This window comes from Aethalodelphis obliquidens, unplaced genomic scaffold (genome assembly GCF_003676395.1).
Source record: "Aethalodelphis obliquidens isolate GAN/ISIS:26980383/991018 unplaced genomic scaffold, ASM367639v1 scaffold22, whole genome shotgun sequence".
Lineage (NCBI taxonomy): Eukaryota > Metazoa > Chordata > Mammalia > Artiodactyla > Delphinidae > Aethalodelphis > Aethalodelphis obliquidens.
Window position 1 is genome coordinate 11,710,271 of NW_020837966.1, and position 20,809 is coordinate 11,731,079.

General features: G+C 40.8%; 1 protein-coding gene across 3 annotated transcripts in view; it reads left to right on the plus strand.

Moving 5' to 3' along the window:
- SYNPR (synaptoporin) overlaps positions 1-20,809 on the plus strand; it is a 299,012-nt gene that overhangs the window by 240,954 nt on the left and 37,249 nt on the right. For all 3 annotated transcript variants that reach the window (XR_003435861.1, XM_027121300.1, XM_027121301.1), the window contains one exon: positions 8,875-9,073. Coding sequence is in view for 2 of the 3 variants with exons in the window: in XM_027121300.1 (XP_026977101.1) it covers positions 8,875-9,073 (199 nt within the window). In the remaining variant the exon portion in view is untranslated. The remainder of the gene's footprint in view (positions 1-8,874; positions 9,074-20,809) is intronic.

Here is a 20,809-nt window from a genome sequence, read left to right on the forward strand (position 1 = left end):
GCTGGAAGTCAGCTCTCAGGTCTAGCAGACAGGGGTGTAGGTACCACCTCCAGGTCCACTGACCTTCGTGGGAACAAACAGCATCATTAAAATCCCTGAGGTGCTTCTAGAAGGATATTTGTGAACTGGATTGTTTTCTATTTCTGCTGTTTCTTTAACGTTGGCTAGAGCCTAGTAATGACCCCTTTTGTCAACAGAGGCATTCCAGGTAAACGGATCCTTATCACCTTACGGTCATTGAGTCCTGTATCTCAGACAAAGTCTCTCCAGTCTTCTTTGCAAGATGAGGACTTCAAACTTGTGTCCAACTTTAGCAACCTGAGGGCAGATGCTGGAGCCTCCTCTCAGCTCTCACTGCAGCCAGCGTATTTCCCAAGACTCTTCTCAGTCCTCACCTTGTCCCCGTCTTCTGCCTTGTCCACTCCAAGTAGATCCTGTACCTGAGGCTCTGTGAAGTGAGACACTCCCCAGATTTTGACCACAGCATATAAATATGCCTTATGAGGTGCTGGTGGCATAAAGGAAAACCTTGCTCTAATCAACATGTGAGTCTTCAGAAACAGTTTGAAATTGCCCATGAGCCTGGGGAGCATGGACCCCAGACATTCAGACATTCAGTCCATGACCACTGTCCTGTTGAGAAACAAACAGAAGTGGAGAGATTGAGAGAGCCAACTATAAGAAGTCTCTCAGAAAAGGCAGCCATGGTGTGGGAAGTCAGTAAATATGTGAGTGATAAAAACAGTGAATAGCATTATATTTTTTTCATGTGGGAGGCTAAGAGTAAAAACTTTGGGGTTGGATAGACTCTTTTCAAGGCCCTTGCTTCAAAAAGTTGTATTACCACTCTGTTCCTCACTTTCCTCACTGCTAAAAGAAGGGAAATAGTACCCACTTTATCAAGTTTGAAGGTTTAAGTGAGATAATGCGTGAAAACCTTTGGCATATTGCCTGGCCTAGTATGTGCTCAATAATGTTGTCAGTTGGTGATTAGCACCCAGTGGTAGTAGAGGTGGACTCACTATCACTACAGTGTCACCAAGTGCCATGTTTCAGGTTCAGTAAGAAAACCAGGGGAAATGACAGTCAGAGGGGACTTGTCCTTTTCAACGTCCTATACATAATCTCTACTCGCATCATTCACAACTTATTGCCTTCCCATCTTAGCTTCTCTGATGCCTGGCACGCAGGGCTCAACAAATTCCTCCTGAATGAATGAAGGACCTGAGCGTAGTGGAGTTTACCTTCTCTGTGCCGACTGGGTGATCTTTGATGATTCTTTTAAGATGTCTGAGCTCCAGCTTCCTCGTCTCTCAAATGGAGAAGGTTGCTGGGGAGGGGGGGGAAATGAGATGTAGTGTGTGAAAGTGTGTGTAAACTTCCAGGATCTTGTAGTGATTTCTGTTGTGAATCATACAGACTGAGTGAGTAGGGGTCTCTGTGAGTGTGTAAATGCACAGGCAAATGCACTTATTATACACACACACACACACACACATGACTAGCAAAGGAAAAGTCAATCTAAAACCAGACAAATGCCAGTATTTCCTACTGGGAAGAGAGAAAGAACTGGAGCAAGAGGGTTAGAGTCTTTATCAACTGGGATCGAAAAGGATTGAAACAGGGGCTGTAGAAAATTATCTGGGGAAGAGAAACGTGCTCAGCACCACAACTGGCCAGTTGCCCTCTGGTCCCCACCTTGGCCACTTGAATCCTGGCCGTCAGAAATTCAGTGGCAGCAGCTTGCTCCCCAACAGCCTAATGCTTCCCACATTAACTCCTGGGTAGGATCACCACCCTTGCGATGTGTCCTTACTGTCTTGCACTGAACCACCCCCAGGTGTGCTATTAGGAGCTTTAGTCCAATTTCCTTCCACACCCGGTGAAAGATATTGTCAACAACTTCAGAAGTCTTACTACCAGATGCCCTTAATGGTACAGTGCTCTCTGAAGATGAATTTGTGCTGCCTCTAGCCCCCTCCTGTAAAGAACCATGGACACTACGATGATCACAATTTCAGTACGTGAAGCAGTCAGGTTCGTTTGCCCTCTACTTGCTTCTAAAGGAAATGTTAGAATAACCCAGCACAAAATTTGGAAACTAGGAAGCTTTTAATGACTTCCTGTTGGTCGGCCTAAAGGGATTCAACTCCATCATTGCTAGGTACCTTGTACGATGCCTAATTCACGTGCTTCGAGGTGGAAGCAGAGCGAATGTTGGTTTAGAATTTTATTCAGTGTAAACTATCCGTCTACCATTAGATTAGATGGCATGGGAAAGCTGGCTTAGTCATTTTTATACAGACCTTTGTCTGGAAATCTAAGGATGCTATAACTTTTTTTTTTAACATCTTTACTGCAGTATAATTACTTTACAATGGTGTGTCAGTTTCTGCTTTATAACAAAGTGAATCAGTTATACATATACATATGTCCCCATATCTCTTCCCTCTTGCGTCTCCCTCCTTCCCACCCTCCCTATCCCACACCTCCAGGCAGTCGCAAAGCACCGAGCTGATCTCCCTGTGCTATGCGGCTGCTTCCCACTAGCTATCTATTTTACGTTTGGTAGTGTATAGAAGCATAGAGGCAGGGATGTGCCGTAGTTACTAGTATAGGTCCTCCTAATCTGCTTGCATTCAGACTCACCTCTGCCCTCCACTACCACGTGACCTACAGCAAGCTCACTACCCACCTCAAGCCTCAGTTTCCTCATCTATATAATGGTGACAGATAGTACCTACTTAAGATAGTTGTTATGAGCATTGAGATATGAGCCAGTAAAGAAGCTAACACAATGCCTGGAGGTTGAAAAATGGTGGTGGTGTTGTCATAAATATTTTTATTAATAAAGCAACACCAACTTGCTTAATATTCTTCCAAGCCATACAAACAGAACTAAAAACTATGGGTGCCCAGCAGTTCCTTTAGTTTAATTGAAGCAGGAGTGAAATGCTTAAAAGGCTGTGTTTAAGTGTTGGTAAAATTTTAAAAAGAAAAAAGAAGAACCTACTGTCACATGGAGGGTTTTTTTGTGGATTGACACAATGCAGTAAAACCCAACAAAATTCAATTACCCCTTGACTGAGTCAGGCCAGCTGAGGAGGGAATTATACATTTGAAATGAACAAATTGGATTTCATCCTGTTGGAGGCTCAGCAGTTGCCGCCTGACTAGTCCTTCAGAAGATCAGAGGTGGCCCCGTCAGTTTCCAGATTCCATCAGCCCACCCGCTCTGTCTGTACAGAACAGTTTTTCCCTTGTTTAGGTTCTAAATGAATGTTATTTGCTTCCAAAGTTATTATAGCTGCTAAACACATGCTGATTCTAAAATCTCTCCCTCCAAAATAAAGCATATATATTTATGCATATGTATGTAACTGTTACCTAAAAGAACCTTTCTGGTAAAATATATTTAGGAATAGATGCCATCCCATAGCAGTCAAAATGTTCAGTGGTATGAATTATTATGCTCAGACCGTTTTGAGCTGATGTGCTCTTGCTTTACAAAGGATCCCTATTGCCTTCCACGGAACAGACACCAGCATAGAGCTTCACTTCTGTTTTCCGTCTTGCTCCTGATTTTACCCCATGTGGCTTGAGAGCTAAATGCCAAGCTATAGATCACTGGTATTAATAAGCATGGCAGATTTGTTAGTGATTATTTTTTTTGCCTTGTGCCCATAAGCACCATTAACATTTACTGTAAATCAATGCGATAAGTTAGCAACGAGGAAAATGTTGATATTCAGCTGACTGCACAGAAAAAACTTATTTTATTCTCCCCCTTCCTGCTGCTCTCAGTGTACACAAAAATTGCAGACCCAGTCTGTACGTGTGAGCTGAGGGAACTGGCGTTTGGAAGCGTTGCTGATCCTAACATCTGGAAAGCACGTGTGCGTGCTTCTAAATAGTTGCCACAGGTGATGTGGTCCTGCCTGCTATTTTTGTTTTACATGTCGTTTATTATAAGAAAATCTTTCCAATCTTGGTCTTCAGATAAAGATCCACTCCTAGGTATTTATCCAAAGAAACAAAAACACTAAGTAGAAAGGATATATGCACCCCTGTATTCACTGCATCATTATTTACAATAGCCAAAATATGGAAGCAACCTAAGTGCCCATTAATAGATGAAAGGACAAAGACATATATATATATATATATATATATATATATATAGTGGAATATTAGCCATAAAAAAGAATGAAATCTTGCCATTTTCGACAACATGGATGAACCTAAAGGGTATTATGCTTAGTGGAATAAGTCAGACAGAGAAAGACAAATACCATGTGATTTCACTTACATGTGGAATCTAAAAAACAAAACAAATGATCAAACATAACAAAACAGAAACAGAGTTATAGATACAGAGAACAAATAGGTGATTGCCAGAGGGAGGAGACTGGAGGGAGGAGAGAAATAGTTGAGGGAGATTAAGAGGTACAAACTTCCAGTTGCAAAATAAGTGAGTGACAGTGTGGGGAATATAGTCAATAACTATGTAATATCTTTGTGTTGTAATATCATAACTAGACTTATCGTGGTGATCATCTTGAAATGTATAGAAATATCAAATCACTGTGTTGTGCAACAGGAACTAACATAGTGTTGTAGGTCAATTATACTTCAAAAACAAACAAACTCACAGAAAAAAAAATCAGATTTGTGGGTACTGGGGGGTGGAGGTTGCGGGGAGGGGGAATTGGATGAAGACATTCAAAAGGTACAAATTTCCAGTTATAAGATAAATAAGTACTAGGGATGTAATGTACATCGTGATAAATATAACATACTATATGTTATATATGGAAGTTAAGAGAATAAATCCTAAAAGTTGTCATCACTAGGAAAAATTTTAAAAGTTATAAAGACCCAAGTCTATAACCTGACCCACAAGACCCTGCAGTGAGAGTCTCTGGCTACTTTTCCATCTCATCCTCCGTCACTCATCCCCTTTCCTGCCATATGCCAGATCCCTAGGCATATTTCATCTCATGTGCTGTGCTCCTTGTCTTTTCAGGATCTTGTTACATGCTCTTTCATCTCTATTTTTTAACAGCTTTATTGAAATATAATTCACATACCATACAATTCATTCATTTAAAATGTACTATTGGATGGATTTTAATATATTCACAGAGTGTGTGTCCATCACCACCATCGATTCTAAAGTGTTTTCGTTACCCCCAAAAGAAATCCTGTACCACTAAGCCATCATCCCCAATCCTCCCTCATCAGCCCTAGGCAAACACTAACCTACTCTTCGTCTCCATAAATTTGTCTATTCTGAACATTTCCTATACATGGAATCATACAATGTGTGGTCCTTTGTGACGGGCTTCTTTCACTTAGCATAATGTTTTCAAGGATCATCTATGCTGTAACTTGGATCAGTACTTCATTCCTTCGTATTGACAAATAATATTCCACCCTATGGCTATACCACATTTCATTTATCCATTCATCAGCTGACAGATGTTTGGGTTGTTTCCGCTTTTTGGCTGTTACGAATAATGCTGATATGAACATTCTAGTACAAGTTTAGTGCAGACAAATGTTATCATTTCTCTTGGATATGTATCTAGGAGTGGAATTGTCAGACCATGTGATAACTCTTACATTTAACCACCTGTAGAACTGCCAGACTGTTTTTCCAAAGTGACTGTACCGTTCACATTTCCACCAACAATGTATGAAAGTTCCCAGCTTTCTAATTGGAACTTACTATTCCAATCCTATCTTGTTATTCCAATCTAATCTCACTAACACTTCTTATTCCAATTTTATAATCATTTTGATTGTAGCCATCCTAGCAGGTGTGAAGTTGTATTTCATTGTGCTTTTTTCTCAGCCTTTGATCTGGACAATTTCTACTCACTTTTCAAGCTGCAGCTTAAAAATCACTTCCACAGGGAATCTTACCCTGACCACCCCACCCCCAGACTAGCCTAGGGCTCCTCTCAGAAGAGCTATCTTTTCCCTCTAAATTTGAAGTTCAACATGAGCAAGGACCAGCCCATCTATCTTTGTTCCCTGTGTTATCCCCAGAATATAGACATTGCGTGAACTACAGAGCTTCTTGTTAAAAATACAGGTTGAGTGTTTCTTTTTCTGGCTGAGTAATATTCCATTGTATAAATGTACCACATCTTCTTTATCCATTCATCTGTCAGTGGACATTTAGGTTGTGTCCCTGTCCTGGCTATTGTAAATAGTGCTGCAATGAACATTGTGGTATATGACTCTTTTTGAATTATGGTTTTCTCAGGGTATACGCCCAGTAGAGGGATGGCTGGGTCATATGGTAGTTTTACTTTTAGTTTTTTAAGGAACCTCCATAATGTTCTCCATAGTGGCTGTATCAATTTACATTCCCACCAACAGTGCAGGAGGGTTCCCTCTGTCATACAGAGTGAAGTAAGTCAGAAAGAGAAAAACTTTCTCTGTATGCTAACACATATATATATGGAATCTAAAAAAAAAAAAATGGTTCTGATGAACCTAGGGGCAGGACAGGAATAAAGACACAGATGTAGAGAATGGACTTGAGGACACAAGGAGGGAGAAGGGTAAGCTGGGACGAAGTGAGAGAATAACACAACACTGTAAAGCAATTATACTCCAATAAAGATGTTTTAAAAAAATATGTTGCATGGATGACGTATACAAGATAGTGAGAAAAAAAGTGTTCATTATTTGAAAATCACCTCTATCAGAATAATTGGCATGATTACCTTTTCAATCTATTTCATTTTTCAGCATTCCCACAGACTCAGCTATTGAGAAATATGTTAGTATCTCTGGCAAGGGGAGGAAGGGTCTCTACAGCATAACCATGACGAATGCTTCTATTTTCCTGAATGTTACTGAAGCTGTACACTTTTCTGGTTGACAAGAAACAAGAGGATCTTCAGTATAAATAAGCAAAATCAAGCTATGTAAACAGTTTTCTCAAGTCAAGCAATAAATGAAAAAGAATAGATTTCTGAGAAATAAGGAACTTAGGGGGACTGGAGTTTTCTTCTTTGGTTGTCAGCTAGGCTACACCCCTAGAGATTTCAGTTCAGTAGGTCTGGGGCAGACTCTGGCATATACATTTTTAACAAGACCCATAGTTATGATGTTAGTTGTCCGTGGGCTCCACTTTTTAAAAAACTCATCCTAGTTTTAATATCCTCATTATTTAATAGAAACAGATTAACGTAGAAGTTAAAAAGTTCCTGGCCCTATTTACTAGCTTTGTGGTTTAGCACAAATTAATCTTTTCTAAGCCTGTTTCTTCATGTGTAAAGGGGGAAGGGGCAATAAAATGCCTACATCATAGGGCTCTGTGAGCATTAAATGAAACAGTACATATAAAACACAATATCTAGGGCTTCCCTGGTGGCACAGTGGTTGAGAGTCCACCTGCCGATGCAGGGGACACGGGTTCGTGCCCCGGTCCGGGAAGATCCCACATGCTGCAGAGCGGCTGGGCCCGTGAGCCATGGCCACTGAGCCTGCGCGTCCGGAGCCTGTGCTCCGCAACGGGAGAGGCCACAGCAGTGAGAGGCCCGCATATCAAAAAAAAAAAAAAAAAACAAAAAACAATATCTAGCACATAAATGCTCCAGTATGTTAGTTGATATTAGTATTACTATTTTATCATTTTGTCATTATCCGAATTGTAAGAGAATGTACACAAAAAAATATATTTTAAAGGAATCAAATTTTGCTTAGTAAGAGAAATACTTCTTAAGCATAAGTTGGGAATTTATCGTGTTCGTCAGTGGTTTTATCATCACTGTTGGTTCTGTAAATAATTTTCCAGGTGTTCCTTTACTGATATCACTAAGCCTCATTCATGTCTATTTCCAAGTGCCTCCCTAATACTCAAGGAATAATTTAGTCATTTCTGAAGAAGCAGAATTTTGGCTCCTACATTGAATTACAGATCACCACCCAGTTCACAGCATGAGCCATGTACTAGATATAACACATCTTCCTTAGGTGTCATTTATTGAGCAGAATGTACTGCCCTCCAAAATCTTATTTTTCTCTATTAAGTAATATATTGGGCCTGGAGGCTGTCCTGACAGAACTTATTCTCTAAAATAGAAGTTCTCAAAGTTCACTTAAACTAGGGCGTATCAGTCATCTTACAGAATCAAGAATGTTTGTTCACTTATCCAAGTCCTGTTTACTGAGTGTCTAACAAGTGTCAGGCATTCAGGATTTACCGAGAAGAAGAAAGTCAAGATCCCAAATCAAGTGGAGACAGAAAAAAAAAAGTAATTAAATACGTTACCAAGGAAGTGTGGTTGGTGATGGGCGCTATGAATGACATTGAACAGGGAGATGTGATAGAAATGTCTAAGGGAAAAGAACTATTTTAGATTAATAGTCAGGAAAAGGCTTTCCCAGGAGATGACATTTTGAGCTGTCACCTGAATGCCACGAAGGAACCAGCCATGGGCAATGTCAGGAGACAGAGTGATTGAGGGAAAGGGAACAGTCAGTGAAAAAGACCGTAAGCCAGAACCTGGTGGGTCACGCTTAGGATTTAGGGTGTGAGTCCAAGTATAATGAGAAACCACTGGAGAACTTAAGGGGAAGGATGTCATAGTCTAACCCATCATCATTTCAGGATCACTTTCCCTTTCCCTCCTCCCCGCTCTCTAAAGTGACTAGCTACTGTGAAACCTAATGGAATGATGTTTAACTGCAGTATCTGCTTCCACGAGTCCAGCTACAGTCTCTGTAATTTCTCTAATGAATTTGTCACAGAGGCATGCCATGAAGGTCTCAAATCACATCTCACTTATGGCATCGAGTTTTCTCTCCAGAGCATTTTAACGATTCTCCTCTCTGGTATCTCTGGTACTTTAGGTTATACCAGGTGACGTTTGAGGTGCCCACCTGTGAGGGGAAGGAACGGCAGAAGGTGGCCCTGATTGGCGACTCCTCATCTTCGGCAGAGTTCTTCGTCACCGTGGCTGTCTTTGCCTTCCTCTATTCCTTGGCCGCCACTGTCGTTTACATTTTCTTCCAGAACAAGTATCGAGAAAACAACCGGGGTCCACTCATAGTAAGTGGTTTGCTTTATGAAATAACTTTTTCTGTCCTTTCTAATTTCTTTTTTCCAGTGCTTAAAGGCTTTGGAGTTACCTGAGCCCTCAGGGCATGTATTTGAAAGGCAATCACATTCTTTTTCGTCCAAATCTCTTAGATCTAAAACGAAAACATGATGCCTGTCATTCTTTTGTGCCCCTTCGCTGGAGACGTATTGTAAGAGTTGCTAGAAACTCCTCTGCAATAAATGCTTGGAAATCTCATGAGATCAAGGAAAGAGTAGTGAGGCTTGCGGCAGATTTATTTATAATTCCGGTATTATGGAGTTAGTCGACCATTTTTTCTCACTGGTTGTTTAGACCGTGTGACTTGTACTTATTGAAATGTGTTATTCCTTTGGTATATGATAGACTGGTCATAGAATGGTTTAGTTTGAAGATGGAGTTCTCTGTCTCTGAATCTCCCTTTCTCTCTCTCTCTCTCTCTCTCTCCCTCTCTCTCTCTCTCTCTCTCTCTGTGTGTGTGTCTCTGTCTCTGTCTCTGTCTCTATCTTATCTCTTTCCACCACCAACCCGCCCCCACTTTCTTTTCCTTACACAATGGTTCAAGGACTCACCTGGGTGAAACCAGTCTAGCTCAGCCTGTCCAAATAGGGACACACAGACACCTAGGGGAACACAACTCTCAGAGGGGTACATAAGTGTGGATAACTTTAAGGAAATACATTTAAAAAATTTCAGCTTTCTCATGTACATTTGCCTAAAACTTATCTTACTGAGAATGCCCTGCTTCTGAAAATATGTTAATGCTTCTTTCTTAATCACCTATTCCCCTTTTATAAACTAAAAGCATCCTTCTTTTCCATCCCCACACACGGGATATTGCTAGGTTGCGAAGCCTTGGAGGCACTAAAAAAAAAGGACCATTTGAAATATCGGTGTTGGTATTGACAAAAGTGAGTTATTCAAATGGCTGGGTAGTGTATCCTTTTGCATCTAAGGAGGTTTCGAATTTTTTCCTTTCAATAAAATAGAAATTCCTAATCTATGTCAGCTGATAGATCATTAAAAAGTAACTTTTGATGACAGATCACTCTGTGGTCTGGGACATATTACTCAGAAGGAATTCAGACAAATTAATGGCATCACTATAACAAAACCCCATCCATTCTCATCTACTCATTTCTGTGAGCAAACCTTCTCAACACACCTGTACAACGAGAAATGGAAATAGAATTTATGCTGAATCAAGTCCCATGTTAGAAGTAATATTTTTCCCTCAAAAGTACATGAGCTAATTGAAGAAAAAAACAGTCCCATACATTTCTAATAAAAATTTTACTTTTAAAATTTAATAATTATTAACATTTATAATATCTTTATGTTGTTTTGCACAATTGTGCATTAATAACATTTTTAATTATTACCCAGCTCAAAAGAAAAATTTTTGATAGCATTAGGGTCATGGGTAATCAAAGAGTAATTTTAATTTATATACATATTTTTGTTGCAAAGAAATGTAACAGGGTGATCGATAAAATGCTTTCCAGTATAAAAAAATGTTATATGAGGCTATGATTCGGTGGGGGAAGTATAATGGAAATACAAGTTCAAGGAGAACAAAAAGAACATGTAAAGATTCTGACTGTTAATGAGGAATTTGTTTAATAATTTTTAAATGGGTAATAGAGAGTATCAAATAACAATTCCATTGAATTCATCTAAAAATTGATACAATGGGATATATTTTTAAATATCAATACTTATGCCCAACATTACACTCTTGCAACTGTTTAGACTTTTAATAAAAACAAAATTATATGTCAACTTTATACGAATAGGCACACAGTTTTTACAAATTCTTTTAAGGAGTACATGAGTGAAATAAATTTTACAGATCTCTAGTCTAATCTATATATTATAGAGACCAGAAACTTAAAATCAACATGTTTTGAAGGGTAGCTGGGAGAAACCCTTATTTGTAAAACGTCATGATTAAGTTTGAAGGGACTGGGGAAAGATCTGTTTTATAGCACTTCAGTATGTTATTGTGGAAAAAGAAGAGTCAATCAGCAGAACTTGAACCTTTGGACAGATGTCTTTTTTTAATTTTCCCTCCCAAATTGGAGCTACTGGTCTTAATGATTTTAAAAGATCTTTAACAGTGTCACCTACCTTGGGGTTAACCCTCGCATGACGTGTAGATAGATACATCAAAGAGGTTGAGATACGTGTGTGTGTGTGTGTGTGTGTGTGTATGTGTATGTATACTATAAAACTGACATGTATGCATCCATTCCTGGATACATGCAGACACTCTCATAGAATTCTAAAGTCTGAGGAAATACTCTGACTTCCAGAGAGAAGAAACTGACTCAGTTAGTTTGCCTATAAAGTGGGAAAAGCTCTATTTTGTTATATAAAACTACATTCTCCTCATAAGAAGTAACCTTGTGAGGCCGTGCTATTTCATCTCTGTATAAATAGTCTTTCCCATCAAGCAGGATATAATGAAATCCTGAATTGTTTACTACACTGGGTAGGTTTTGTTTTATTACATCGTGGAAGAAGGAGAGGAGCGGGGAGTTAATTCTAGTAATAAAAAGGGAAAGGCTCCTAGGTGAGACTTCAGTGATATTAAAAAACTGATGTGCTCATTACTTAGCAGATAAAAGTTAATTTAAAAGCGAGCCCGAATCCTAAGAGTCACAGAGACAGAATGAATGTAGAGGATCAGTATGATGCCATTGCACCTGCAAATGACAAGCCTTTCCACTTCTAATCCCACCACAGTGGGGCCGTGACTGGGGAGGGAGGGGTGGGCTATGGTACCCACCCTTAACTGTGAGTTAGTAGGTTAAGGCCAGTCCACAGTGTGAGCAAGATCTCAAGAATGTGGTTCATACCTAAGAAAACCTTCAAATACTAAACTAACAGTAATTGTACTTTTTTAAAGCCAAGCCTGTTTATTCAGAAAGATGGCTACTGATCATTACTTGTTCTCTCTGTTCCTGTCACTAACTATTCTTTTGTTATTGTTGCTTTGTTTGTTTAGGGATTTTTTTTTCCCCTTTATTCTGTAGTTCGGGATTCTCTGTAATCCTCTAGGACATGACAGGATACATCATGCACAGATAAGATCACTGTGGAGGAAAGTGATGAGGATGGTGATGGTGTTGATAATAGTAACAACAATAATACCGGCTGGTATTGATAGAGTTTCTTACGCTGTGTAGAGTTGATTTAATACTCACAACAACTGTAGCTTGTATTGTTATACACTTTTATAGGTGAGGAAAGGGAGGCTCGAAGTTACCCAATTAACTCTCCCAGGTCACATTACTAATAGTCAGAGGGTAGAGTTTGAACCCAGGTCTCTCCAAATCCAGGGCCCAAATTCATAACTACCATGCAAGAGGGTCCAAAATCCTGATAGGCAACGTGCTACAAATTTGGAGGGGGCATAGGTGGGTAGGACAAATTGGTTTATACACCTGGACAGCTCCTGTTATCTTCTTGCTCAGGATATAGAGAAACCAAACCCTAGAACCCCTAGACTTCTCTGCTTCTTTGACTGTCATAGAGGGTTTTTTAAAATTTGCCTTCAGAATCCATTTGGAGTTATAGAATGGCTGCCGTGAATCTATGATGCTAGGATAACTAGAGGGTTCTGCTGTTTATCTCTGTTGCACATAAGGGATGTCAGTGATAGAAAACAGGCTTTAAACATGCCCAAGATCAATGGCTGTTATAAATCAGAGATTACCAGGACTGATTACTGTGTATTTGTAAGCAGTCATGAGCAATGTCAGGCAGACTGGAGCCAATGGCTATGATCAATGGCTATTTTTTAAGGTATCTTTCTCTACTGAATATGCTTGAGAAGATTGCCCACCTTTAAGTGAAAATGAGAATCTGCATGTCTTTAGAAGTAACATAATTGTTAATGATGCTGAATGACACAATAGTGAGAAAATCAGGCCAAAAACTCAGCCAGCTACTGTACGTCACCACAGTGAGTGCCTTCTTGTACAGATGAATAAATATCTTTCTCAGAAAGCAGAATTGGCCACCTGAATGGTTCATGATTGTGGAATTGAAATGTCACCTCTGGTTATATCATTCTGTCATGTTCCTTAGAGTACAGTTTTAAAGCCAAATCTCCTGCCTAGATTTCTGAGACAGGATGTTCTGAACCATTTTCAGATCTCATGTCAAATAGTGACGATGTGAGGCTTTAGGGTGTTTTTTTTTTAATATTAATGTAAAGTAGTTTAAAAAAATAACTTATCTTACAGAGCTGACAAAGTGCTCTCAGAATGAGTATCTAATAAACACCATCCCACATTTTGGTGAATCCTTCTCAGGAGAGATTTGGTTTAAAGTAACTACTCTAAATGTCAAGTAGAATCAATATTCACTTTAAGATTTTGTGGGAAGGGAAGGGGCTGTGTTGTTGAAGCTCTCCTTTTCCCGTAAAGGAGATCAGGTTGACCAGAGGCAGTTTATGGGACCAGAAGTGTTTACAACCATTGCGGTCATGCGGTGGTGCCATGGCTCACATTTGTTTTATGCCCGATGCATTCCTAATATTTTCATATTCCCCATCCAACCTCAAAACAATCCTGAGAGAGACGTGGAGCGATTACAATGAGCCTCATTCCACAGATTCACTGTGACTTCTCTTTATCAAGCACCAGGCATGGGAAAATGAATCGCTGGGAGATTAGGGACCTTGCCTGTGGTCAAAGAAGCTAATGGCAGAACAAGGACTCAGACTCTTAGGCCAGTGGTCTTGAGGGTAGTGGCTAAACTTTGGGGTCCTGGATTTTAATCCCCCTGTATGACCTGTTATTTAACAGTTGGAAGCCTACGACTTTATCTATAGAATGAAGCTAATAATAATACACATGTCACAAGGCTGCTGTAAGAAAAGGAAGAGTTAATGCCTACAAAGAGCTTTGCACAGGGAGAGGCACGCCAGCCAGTGATGGATTAATGGTATCTAATTGTAGCCCTGTCGTTATCCTCAGGTTAATTTTTCTCCTGCCCGTTACTAGGTAGTACCTTAGCCCCGTGAAGAGGAATTGCAGGCACCTTCCTTTAATTGCCTGCAGCCCTCACAATCCTACTCTCCTCCAGTCCCCTTATCCCAGGCACTTTCTTCCCTCGGCCCCCACCCGCTGCCAAGTCCCACACGATCAAGCTCGACTCAGGACTCCTTCTAAGATCGCAATTGCTAGGTTGAGCCTTCCAGTTAACCTTTCTGTTTCTGGAACCCCGCTCTGTGAGGTGATTGGAAGGTGGATTTTTAACCCCGTAACAAAATAAGACTCCCCATTGTCAAGTAGGGGCCGAGGCCATCACGGAGAGGAGAATAGGAGGCAGGCACAGAGCTGGATGCTCAGAGAATCCAACGCGTGTTCCTACTCTCAACTGCATCTTTCTTGGCTGTCATTAGAGATGGAAATCAGAATTGCAGTCTCTGAGCTATTCAGAAATTGCTGAGAAGCCCCTCTCTCGCCTCTCCTCTTCTCTCTCCTCCCTTTCCTCACCCTTTTTCCCTCTTCTCTTCTCTTTCTTCCCTCTTTCTTCTCTCTTCTCTCCTCATGTTAGTTATACTTCATGTCTAAGTGTATTTCACTTAAATTGTATCTTCAACAGGCCAAGCAATGTGTGTATGTGGGTGAACTAAAAGCATCCAGCCTGGTGAGGAAAATTATTTAGTAATTATGACTCTCCTACAAATGACCTGCTAGAGGTTATGTAGATGGACTTTGGTGACCTACCTGGCGGAGGAAGTGAACCTCCACCCGGAAGCCAAGGCACTCCCTCCCCAGGTGGGCTGGGCTAATAGTAAAGACAACTTCACAGCCTGTAGTGGATGATGAGAGGATAAACGGAGGAGATCAAACGAGGAGATTATTTTGAAATTCTGCCCCAAGTATAATGTATTTGGTGCAAAAAAAGAATACCATCATTTGAAGCCTCCCAAATGTGTATCTTGTTAGGGGTAGGCACACCTGTCAGAATCTGACATTCTGGCTTGTGGGGTGTGTGTGTGTGCGTGCGTGTGTGTGTGTGTGTGTCTGTAGTTTCCACTTCCTCGCTCTTTGAACCAAGAAGTGTTGGCAGTACAAAAGGGGGGCATGGACCTAAAAAGAAACGAAATTGAGTTTTTTGTAGTGAGGTGGATAGACCTAGAGTCTGTCATACAGAGTGAAGTAAGTCAGAAAGAGAAAAACAAATACCGTATGCTAACACATATATATGGAATCTAAAAAAAAAAAGTTTCTGAAGAACCTAGTGGCAGGACAGGAATAAAGACGCAGATGTAGAGAATGGAATTGAGGACACGGGGAGGGGGAAGGGTAAGCTGTGAGAGAGTGGCATGGACATATATACACTACCAAACGTAAAATAGCTAGCTAGTGGGAAGCAGCCGCTTAGCACAGGGAGATCAGCTCGGTGCTTTGTGACCACCTAGAGGGGTGGGATAGGGAGGGTGGGAGGGAGACGCAAGAGGGAGGGGTTATGGGGATATATGTATATGTATTGCTAATTCACTTTGTTATACAGCAGCAACTAGCACACCATTGTAAAGCAATTATACTCCAATAAAGATGTTTAAAAAAAAAAAAAAGGGCATGGACCTAACCTTACCATGAACTGTTAATCTAAACTACTGTATATTTTGCATCAACAAATACATCGTTCCAGAATCGGCACCACAGATGAAGGCAAATAAATGGATCCGCTTTAAATGTTCCCACAGCACAACGTCTACACGTTTGATCAGATTTTACATCCTCAGCTCTTTTCCAGGTTTCGTATGATTAGCAGATTCTTAATTACAGTTTAGAGGAGCGTTAATCCCCACCGTATTTGGTACCACATTTCTCCAATTAACTAGTTAAACAAAGAGATGAGCTGTAGTCCGGTAGCCTTAATAAAAGCAGTGAACTGCTTATGGAATTAGTGTGATTCTTCAGGGGCCCAGAGCTCTTCCTGTCCTGTGTTGGAGCCAGTGCCTTCAGAGGGCTAGCAGAGAGTGTTTGTCCAGACTCCATCCATTTTTGTCAGATTTCCTCCCATTCCAGGGAACTCATCATTCAATTAGAAAAACCAGAACCTAGTGGAAATTTGGCAAAGCCCCAAATGTGTTTCCTTTTTGATTACAAGACAAAGCTCTTCCTTGGATTCAAGAGTAATGATCAAGGCTGTCTAAGTCCTGCTGGGTCCCAGGCCCTGTGCTAGGCACCAAGGACACACTGCAGAGTAAGACCTAGCTGCTGGCCTCAAGTTCCCTGCTTTATTCCTATTACCCTTGAAGGCTAAATCTGTCATGGAAAGACAGTAGGGTATACCAGTGGTTAAGAATTCAGGCTCTGTACCCATACTGCTTGTGTCCAAATCTCAGCACCACTGTCTGTCACCTGTGTGACTTTGGACGGGTTATAGAACCTCTCTGTACTTGTGTTTCTTCACCTGTGAAATAGAGATAACGATGGTTCCCAACCCGTAAAGTCGTCGATCAGATTAAATGAGTTATTGCACACAAAGCAATTAGAACAGGAGCAAGTGCTCATGAATGCAAGCCATTATTTTCCATCATGTAGTCTGGCGTCCATACTGCACTGTCCACGCAGCTAGAGTTTATTACATTCCAGTGGACTGACTGGCTGAAAAACAAAGTGGATAAATACTAACTTCTCTGACTCTCGTCTTGAGAAATGCTTTGGAAGGCTTCTTGTTGCACTGTTGACATCAAACACTCATATATTATTTTTGTTGTTTTTTAGAGCTTCCAAATTCAGTATAAGCTGTTGTCATTAGAGACAGATGCAGTCAGCCCTAAGATGGGGTCACTCTGTCCCCATCGCTCAGTTCCCCTCCCTTCAGCTCTCCCACCCCCATCCTGGCACTCAGATCTCATACTTTAGGGAAAGAGGGGAAAGAACACAGTTCCATTAAATAAGCTAGGCTCCAGAGAACAGGAGCTTGAATCCCTTGTCAGTTGGCAAGTCTGAAAATAGCAGAGTGTGAAGAGCAAAGTGGTGTAACAGGTAGAAACGTGGAACATGTGATTGTTTGGGGGCATCCAACTGAGAAACTAGATTCAGACTTTTACCCTCCTCCTATCATATTTTGAAAGTGATGAAGTATCGCCCACCTCACCCCGCCCCCATGGTGGCAAAAATATCCTTACTCTTTGCTAAGTTTATTTCTTTGATTCCAGAACAAGCAGACACTCACACATGCAGCTTGGATTCACTGGGGCTTTCAGCAGTTCAGTAATGTCTTGCGCTAATACCCATGGTTCATTAAACTTTCAAATAATTGGCACAAAGTCCAGAGCTTGGATTTTTTGCGGCTCTTTCTCCCAGCTGGGCATCTTCATTTCCATTGCTTATTAGCAGGACTCTAATCAAAGCCACAGAGCCATGCAAGGGAGAGAGCTTCAAACCTTGCCCAGGGAACAGAAGAGAATGTGACTCAAGGTAAAACTGGCTTGGATTCCTTATGAGGGACATGGTTAATTGAAAATACCTGAGAGCTTGGCCAAGCTGTGATCTCCCCTTCACTCAAACACCTAGTTATCTGAAACCTGCAACTTGGAATCTGTCTCTAAGTTATTCTGAAATGTCTAAGAAAGATCTAATTGATTCATATACTGCCTCAAGAACACCTAAGCCTGAATTGCAGTGACTTTTATTTATAGCTTTGTGGGCCCACTACCGAACTGACTAGCCACACCCCTGTAGGCAGAAAAGTATGTAGATATTGACAACCTAGAAATTACAAGACCAAAAAAAAAAAAAAAAAAGGAAATTATTACAATGGAAAAAGAACTTAGAAAAATTGCAGTTGAGGCTAAGGAAAAGAAGGCTAAAATGCCACTGTTTGAGCTGCCGTTTACTCTCGAGCACTTTCCACAAGCCAGAAATTAAATTAGACAGTAGTTACCTCATTTAATTCTCCGAACATCTTTAAGGTGGGTATTATTGTGCCCATTTTACAGATGCTGGATCAGATTTACAGAGGTTAAGTAACTTGTACTGTGATGCACAGAGAGTGAGGCTTCAGAGACACACTCTTCATCATGGTACTCTGCTGCCACCCCATTTTTATCTGGAAGTATGAAAATGAAATCTAAGAATGTCTATCAGCCTATTCAGCATCCCCTATGTGCAAGACATACGGGGCCTGCAGTGGCATGAAATATACAAACCCTCACTGTGCTGCAACTGACAGTCAAGTCAATAAGGCAGGACAAAGACACATCATGATAAAAGCACAAGAGAAGTGTGTTTTACTAGTGCTGGTGATAGAGACATCATGTAGGAATCAATGGGAAACCGCAAGTGCCATTTATTGGCTTGAGTGGTCAAAGAAGGTTTATGGAGTCTGTGAGACTTGACAAAGAGTAGAGACCAGCTGGATGGAGGGGAGGGCTTTTTGACTAGGGGAATGGCTTGAGCAAGAATGTAGGGGGAAATAATATAATAGTAGACATTTCTCTTGGCCTGCCACCTTCCTTCGTAGACTCATATAGTCCTGCTGAACTATCAGTCATGGTGCCTCACCCAATAACATAAAATGGTCAGGTGACTCAAGCCAGGCAGTCAGAGTCTCCTCTGGGATTTATCTATGGAGTGAAGTTCTTCCTCTGGAATTGTGAGGCTAGGAAGATGTGAGTTTAGTTGATAGTGGTCACACTGCCCACAATGTGGAAGGAATCTGTGAAAAGAATAAAGTTGAGCAGAGATAAGCAGATCCTAGATATGGAGCGAAAGAAAGGTAGAGAGAGACAGAGTGACTTGACCAAAAACAAAAATGAGCACCTGGATTTAGCCATACCTGAAGCCAGACACACTCTAGACTATCCATTTTTGTAAGTTACTGAGTTTCCCTTTGTGCTTGCTAGTTTGGGGTTTCTCATACTTGCCAAATGAAATAATCTTGACCTATACATAATTTCTGCCTCCTCTATAAAAAAAACGTTATAAGAACCCATACGTCAAAAGATATTTGCTAGGATTAAATAACAAATGTCTAATATGATGGTTAGGTGCTAAGCACATGGTAGATGCTTAAAAACAGTTTATTTATTCATAGGACCAAGAAAGAATAAGATAGAATAACTCTGGCAGTACTTCAATATTCATTATTATTTAACTCTAGTTCTTTCCATTTGTAATGGCTGCATAATATTCCATTATCACGAGATAATATGAACTATTTAACCAGCCTCTCGTTGTTGGATTTTGAATTTTGCGTGGTTTTGAATTTTTCTCTCTCTTCAGCAATGCTGTGATGATCAGCCTTGTGCTTCAATCTTGACATATATTTTAAATCATTTCTTTAGGATTAAAAACTCAGAAATTGATTGTTCTCTTGATTTTTATAGAAGTTTCTATTTTTTTAAGTTCATATAAAATATATCCCTAACAAATTACCTCTGATCTGAATGAAAAATTTGGATTCCAGATTTTGATTCTACCATAGACCCTTCAGTCTTACACTGTTGGAGAAGAGCTCTTCCAAAAACGATCTGCAAAGAGAATATTTTCTTCTGAGGGAGAAAAAATAAAACCACTTGCTCTAAGGAGGCTTCCACTGAAACATTTTCTTTTAAACTTGGGATACTAAGGGGACATCAAAAATTCAATTCAAGCCATGTTTAAGTATGCAGGAGTTCAGGCTTTAATTACTAGGGAGAATCCTCAAGACAGGCATTAACCTGCATGGCAGCGTACACCTGGCCCCAGAGGTGGGCTCTGCATACCTTTAGCTTTGGCAATCTCCCCTCTCACTGAGGCTCAGTAAGTGAAATTCAAGATCATTAACTCCTCCTCTGGCCACAAACAGAAGAAGAAAACAAACATACAGAAGTTGCATGTGATGCTGTTTTAAAATAAGGAAGTGCTTTATAAGTTTCATGCTGGGGTGTCTCTCAGGCCTGCAGCTCTGTGTGTGGCAAGCCCTCAGATGGCCGGGGCGCAGCAGGACCAGGGCATCTGTGTCCAGCCCTGCCCGGCTGCCATCGGCCTCCCAGGAGCTTCTGCATAAATCTGGTGGCTTCTTTCAAACCCCCAATTAAGCTATATCCCACAGCCTTCCTTCCCTTTTTTTTTTCACTTGTTCTAGAAATTGTTGATTCAGGATTTAAAAAACCAAGACCAAACTATATGGGATTCATGTCCCTGATTAGAAGATCTGGCTGCTGAAAACCCCATTCTGAGCTTTATGAAACCCCCAGGCCTGGAGGATTGGCAAAGTTTATAGGGAACGGGCAGGGGAAGGGGCTCTGGAAAGGAGAGAATTGATTCGTGTTAGGTCATATTTGTGGAGACTCTCAATGAAGTGGTCCCCCACCTCCTGTCTTGCATTCTTCCAGCCATCAGTCCAAACACAGCTGCGTTTATGCCAGTCCATCTCTGGCTCACCTCTCCTCGCTCCAGCCTTCAAGGCCCTCCTAAGCCATGACCCTTCACCTACTCTTCAAAGCCATGTCCTACAATTCCCTATATCCCAAGTTTTCACCAAACTGGATGACTCACCATTCCCTAAACATGCTGTTTACAGGCCTACTTCTGCATAATTACTGAGCACTTGCCACCTGGAAGGTTCTCATCTCCTCCCCTATCTCAGCCTATCAAAATCTGACTCATCCTCAAAGACCCAGCTCAAACGCTATCTGCTCCCTGCAGTATTTCCTCATCGTCCACATCCTTCCTCCAGAAGATATC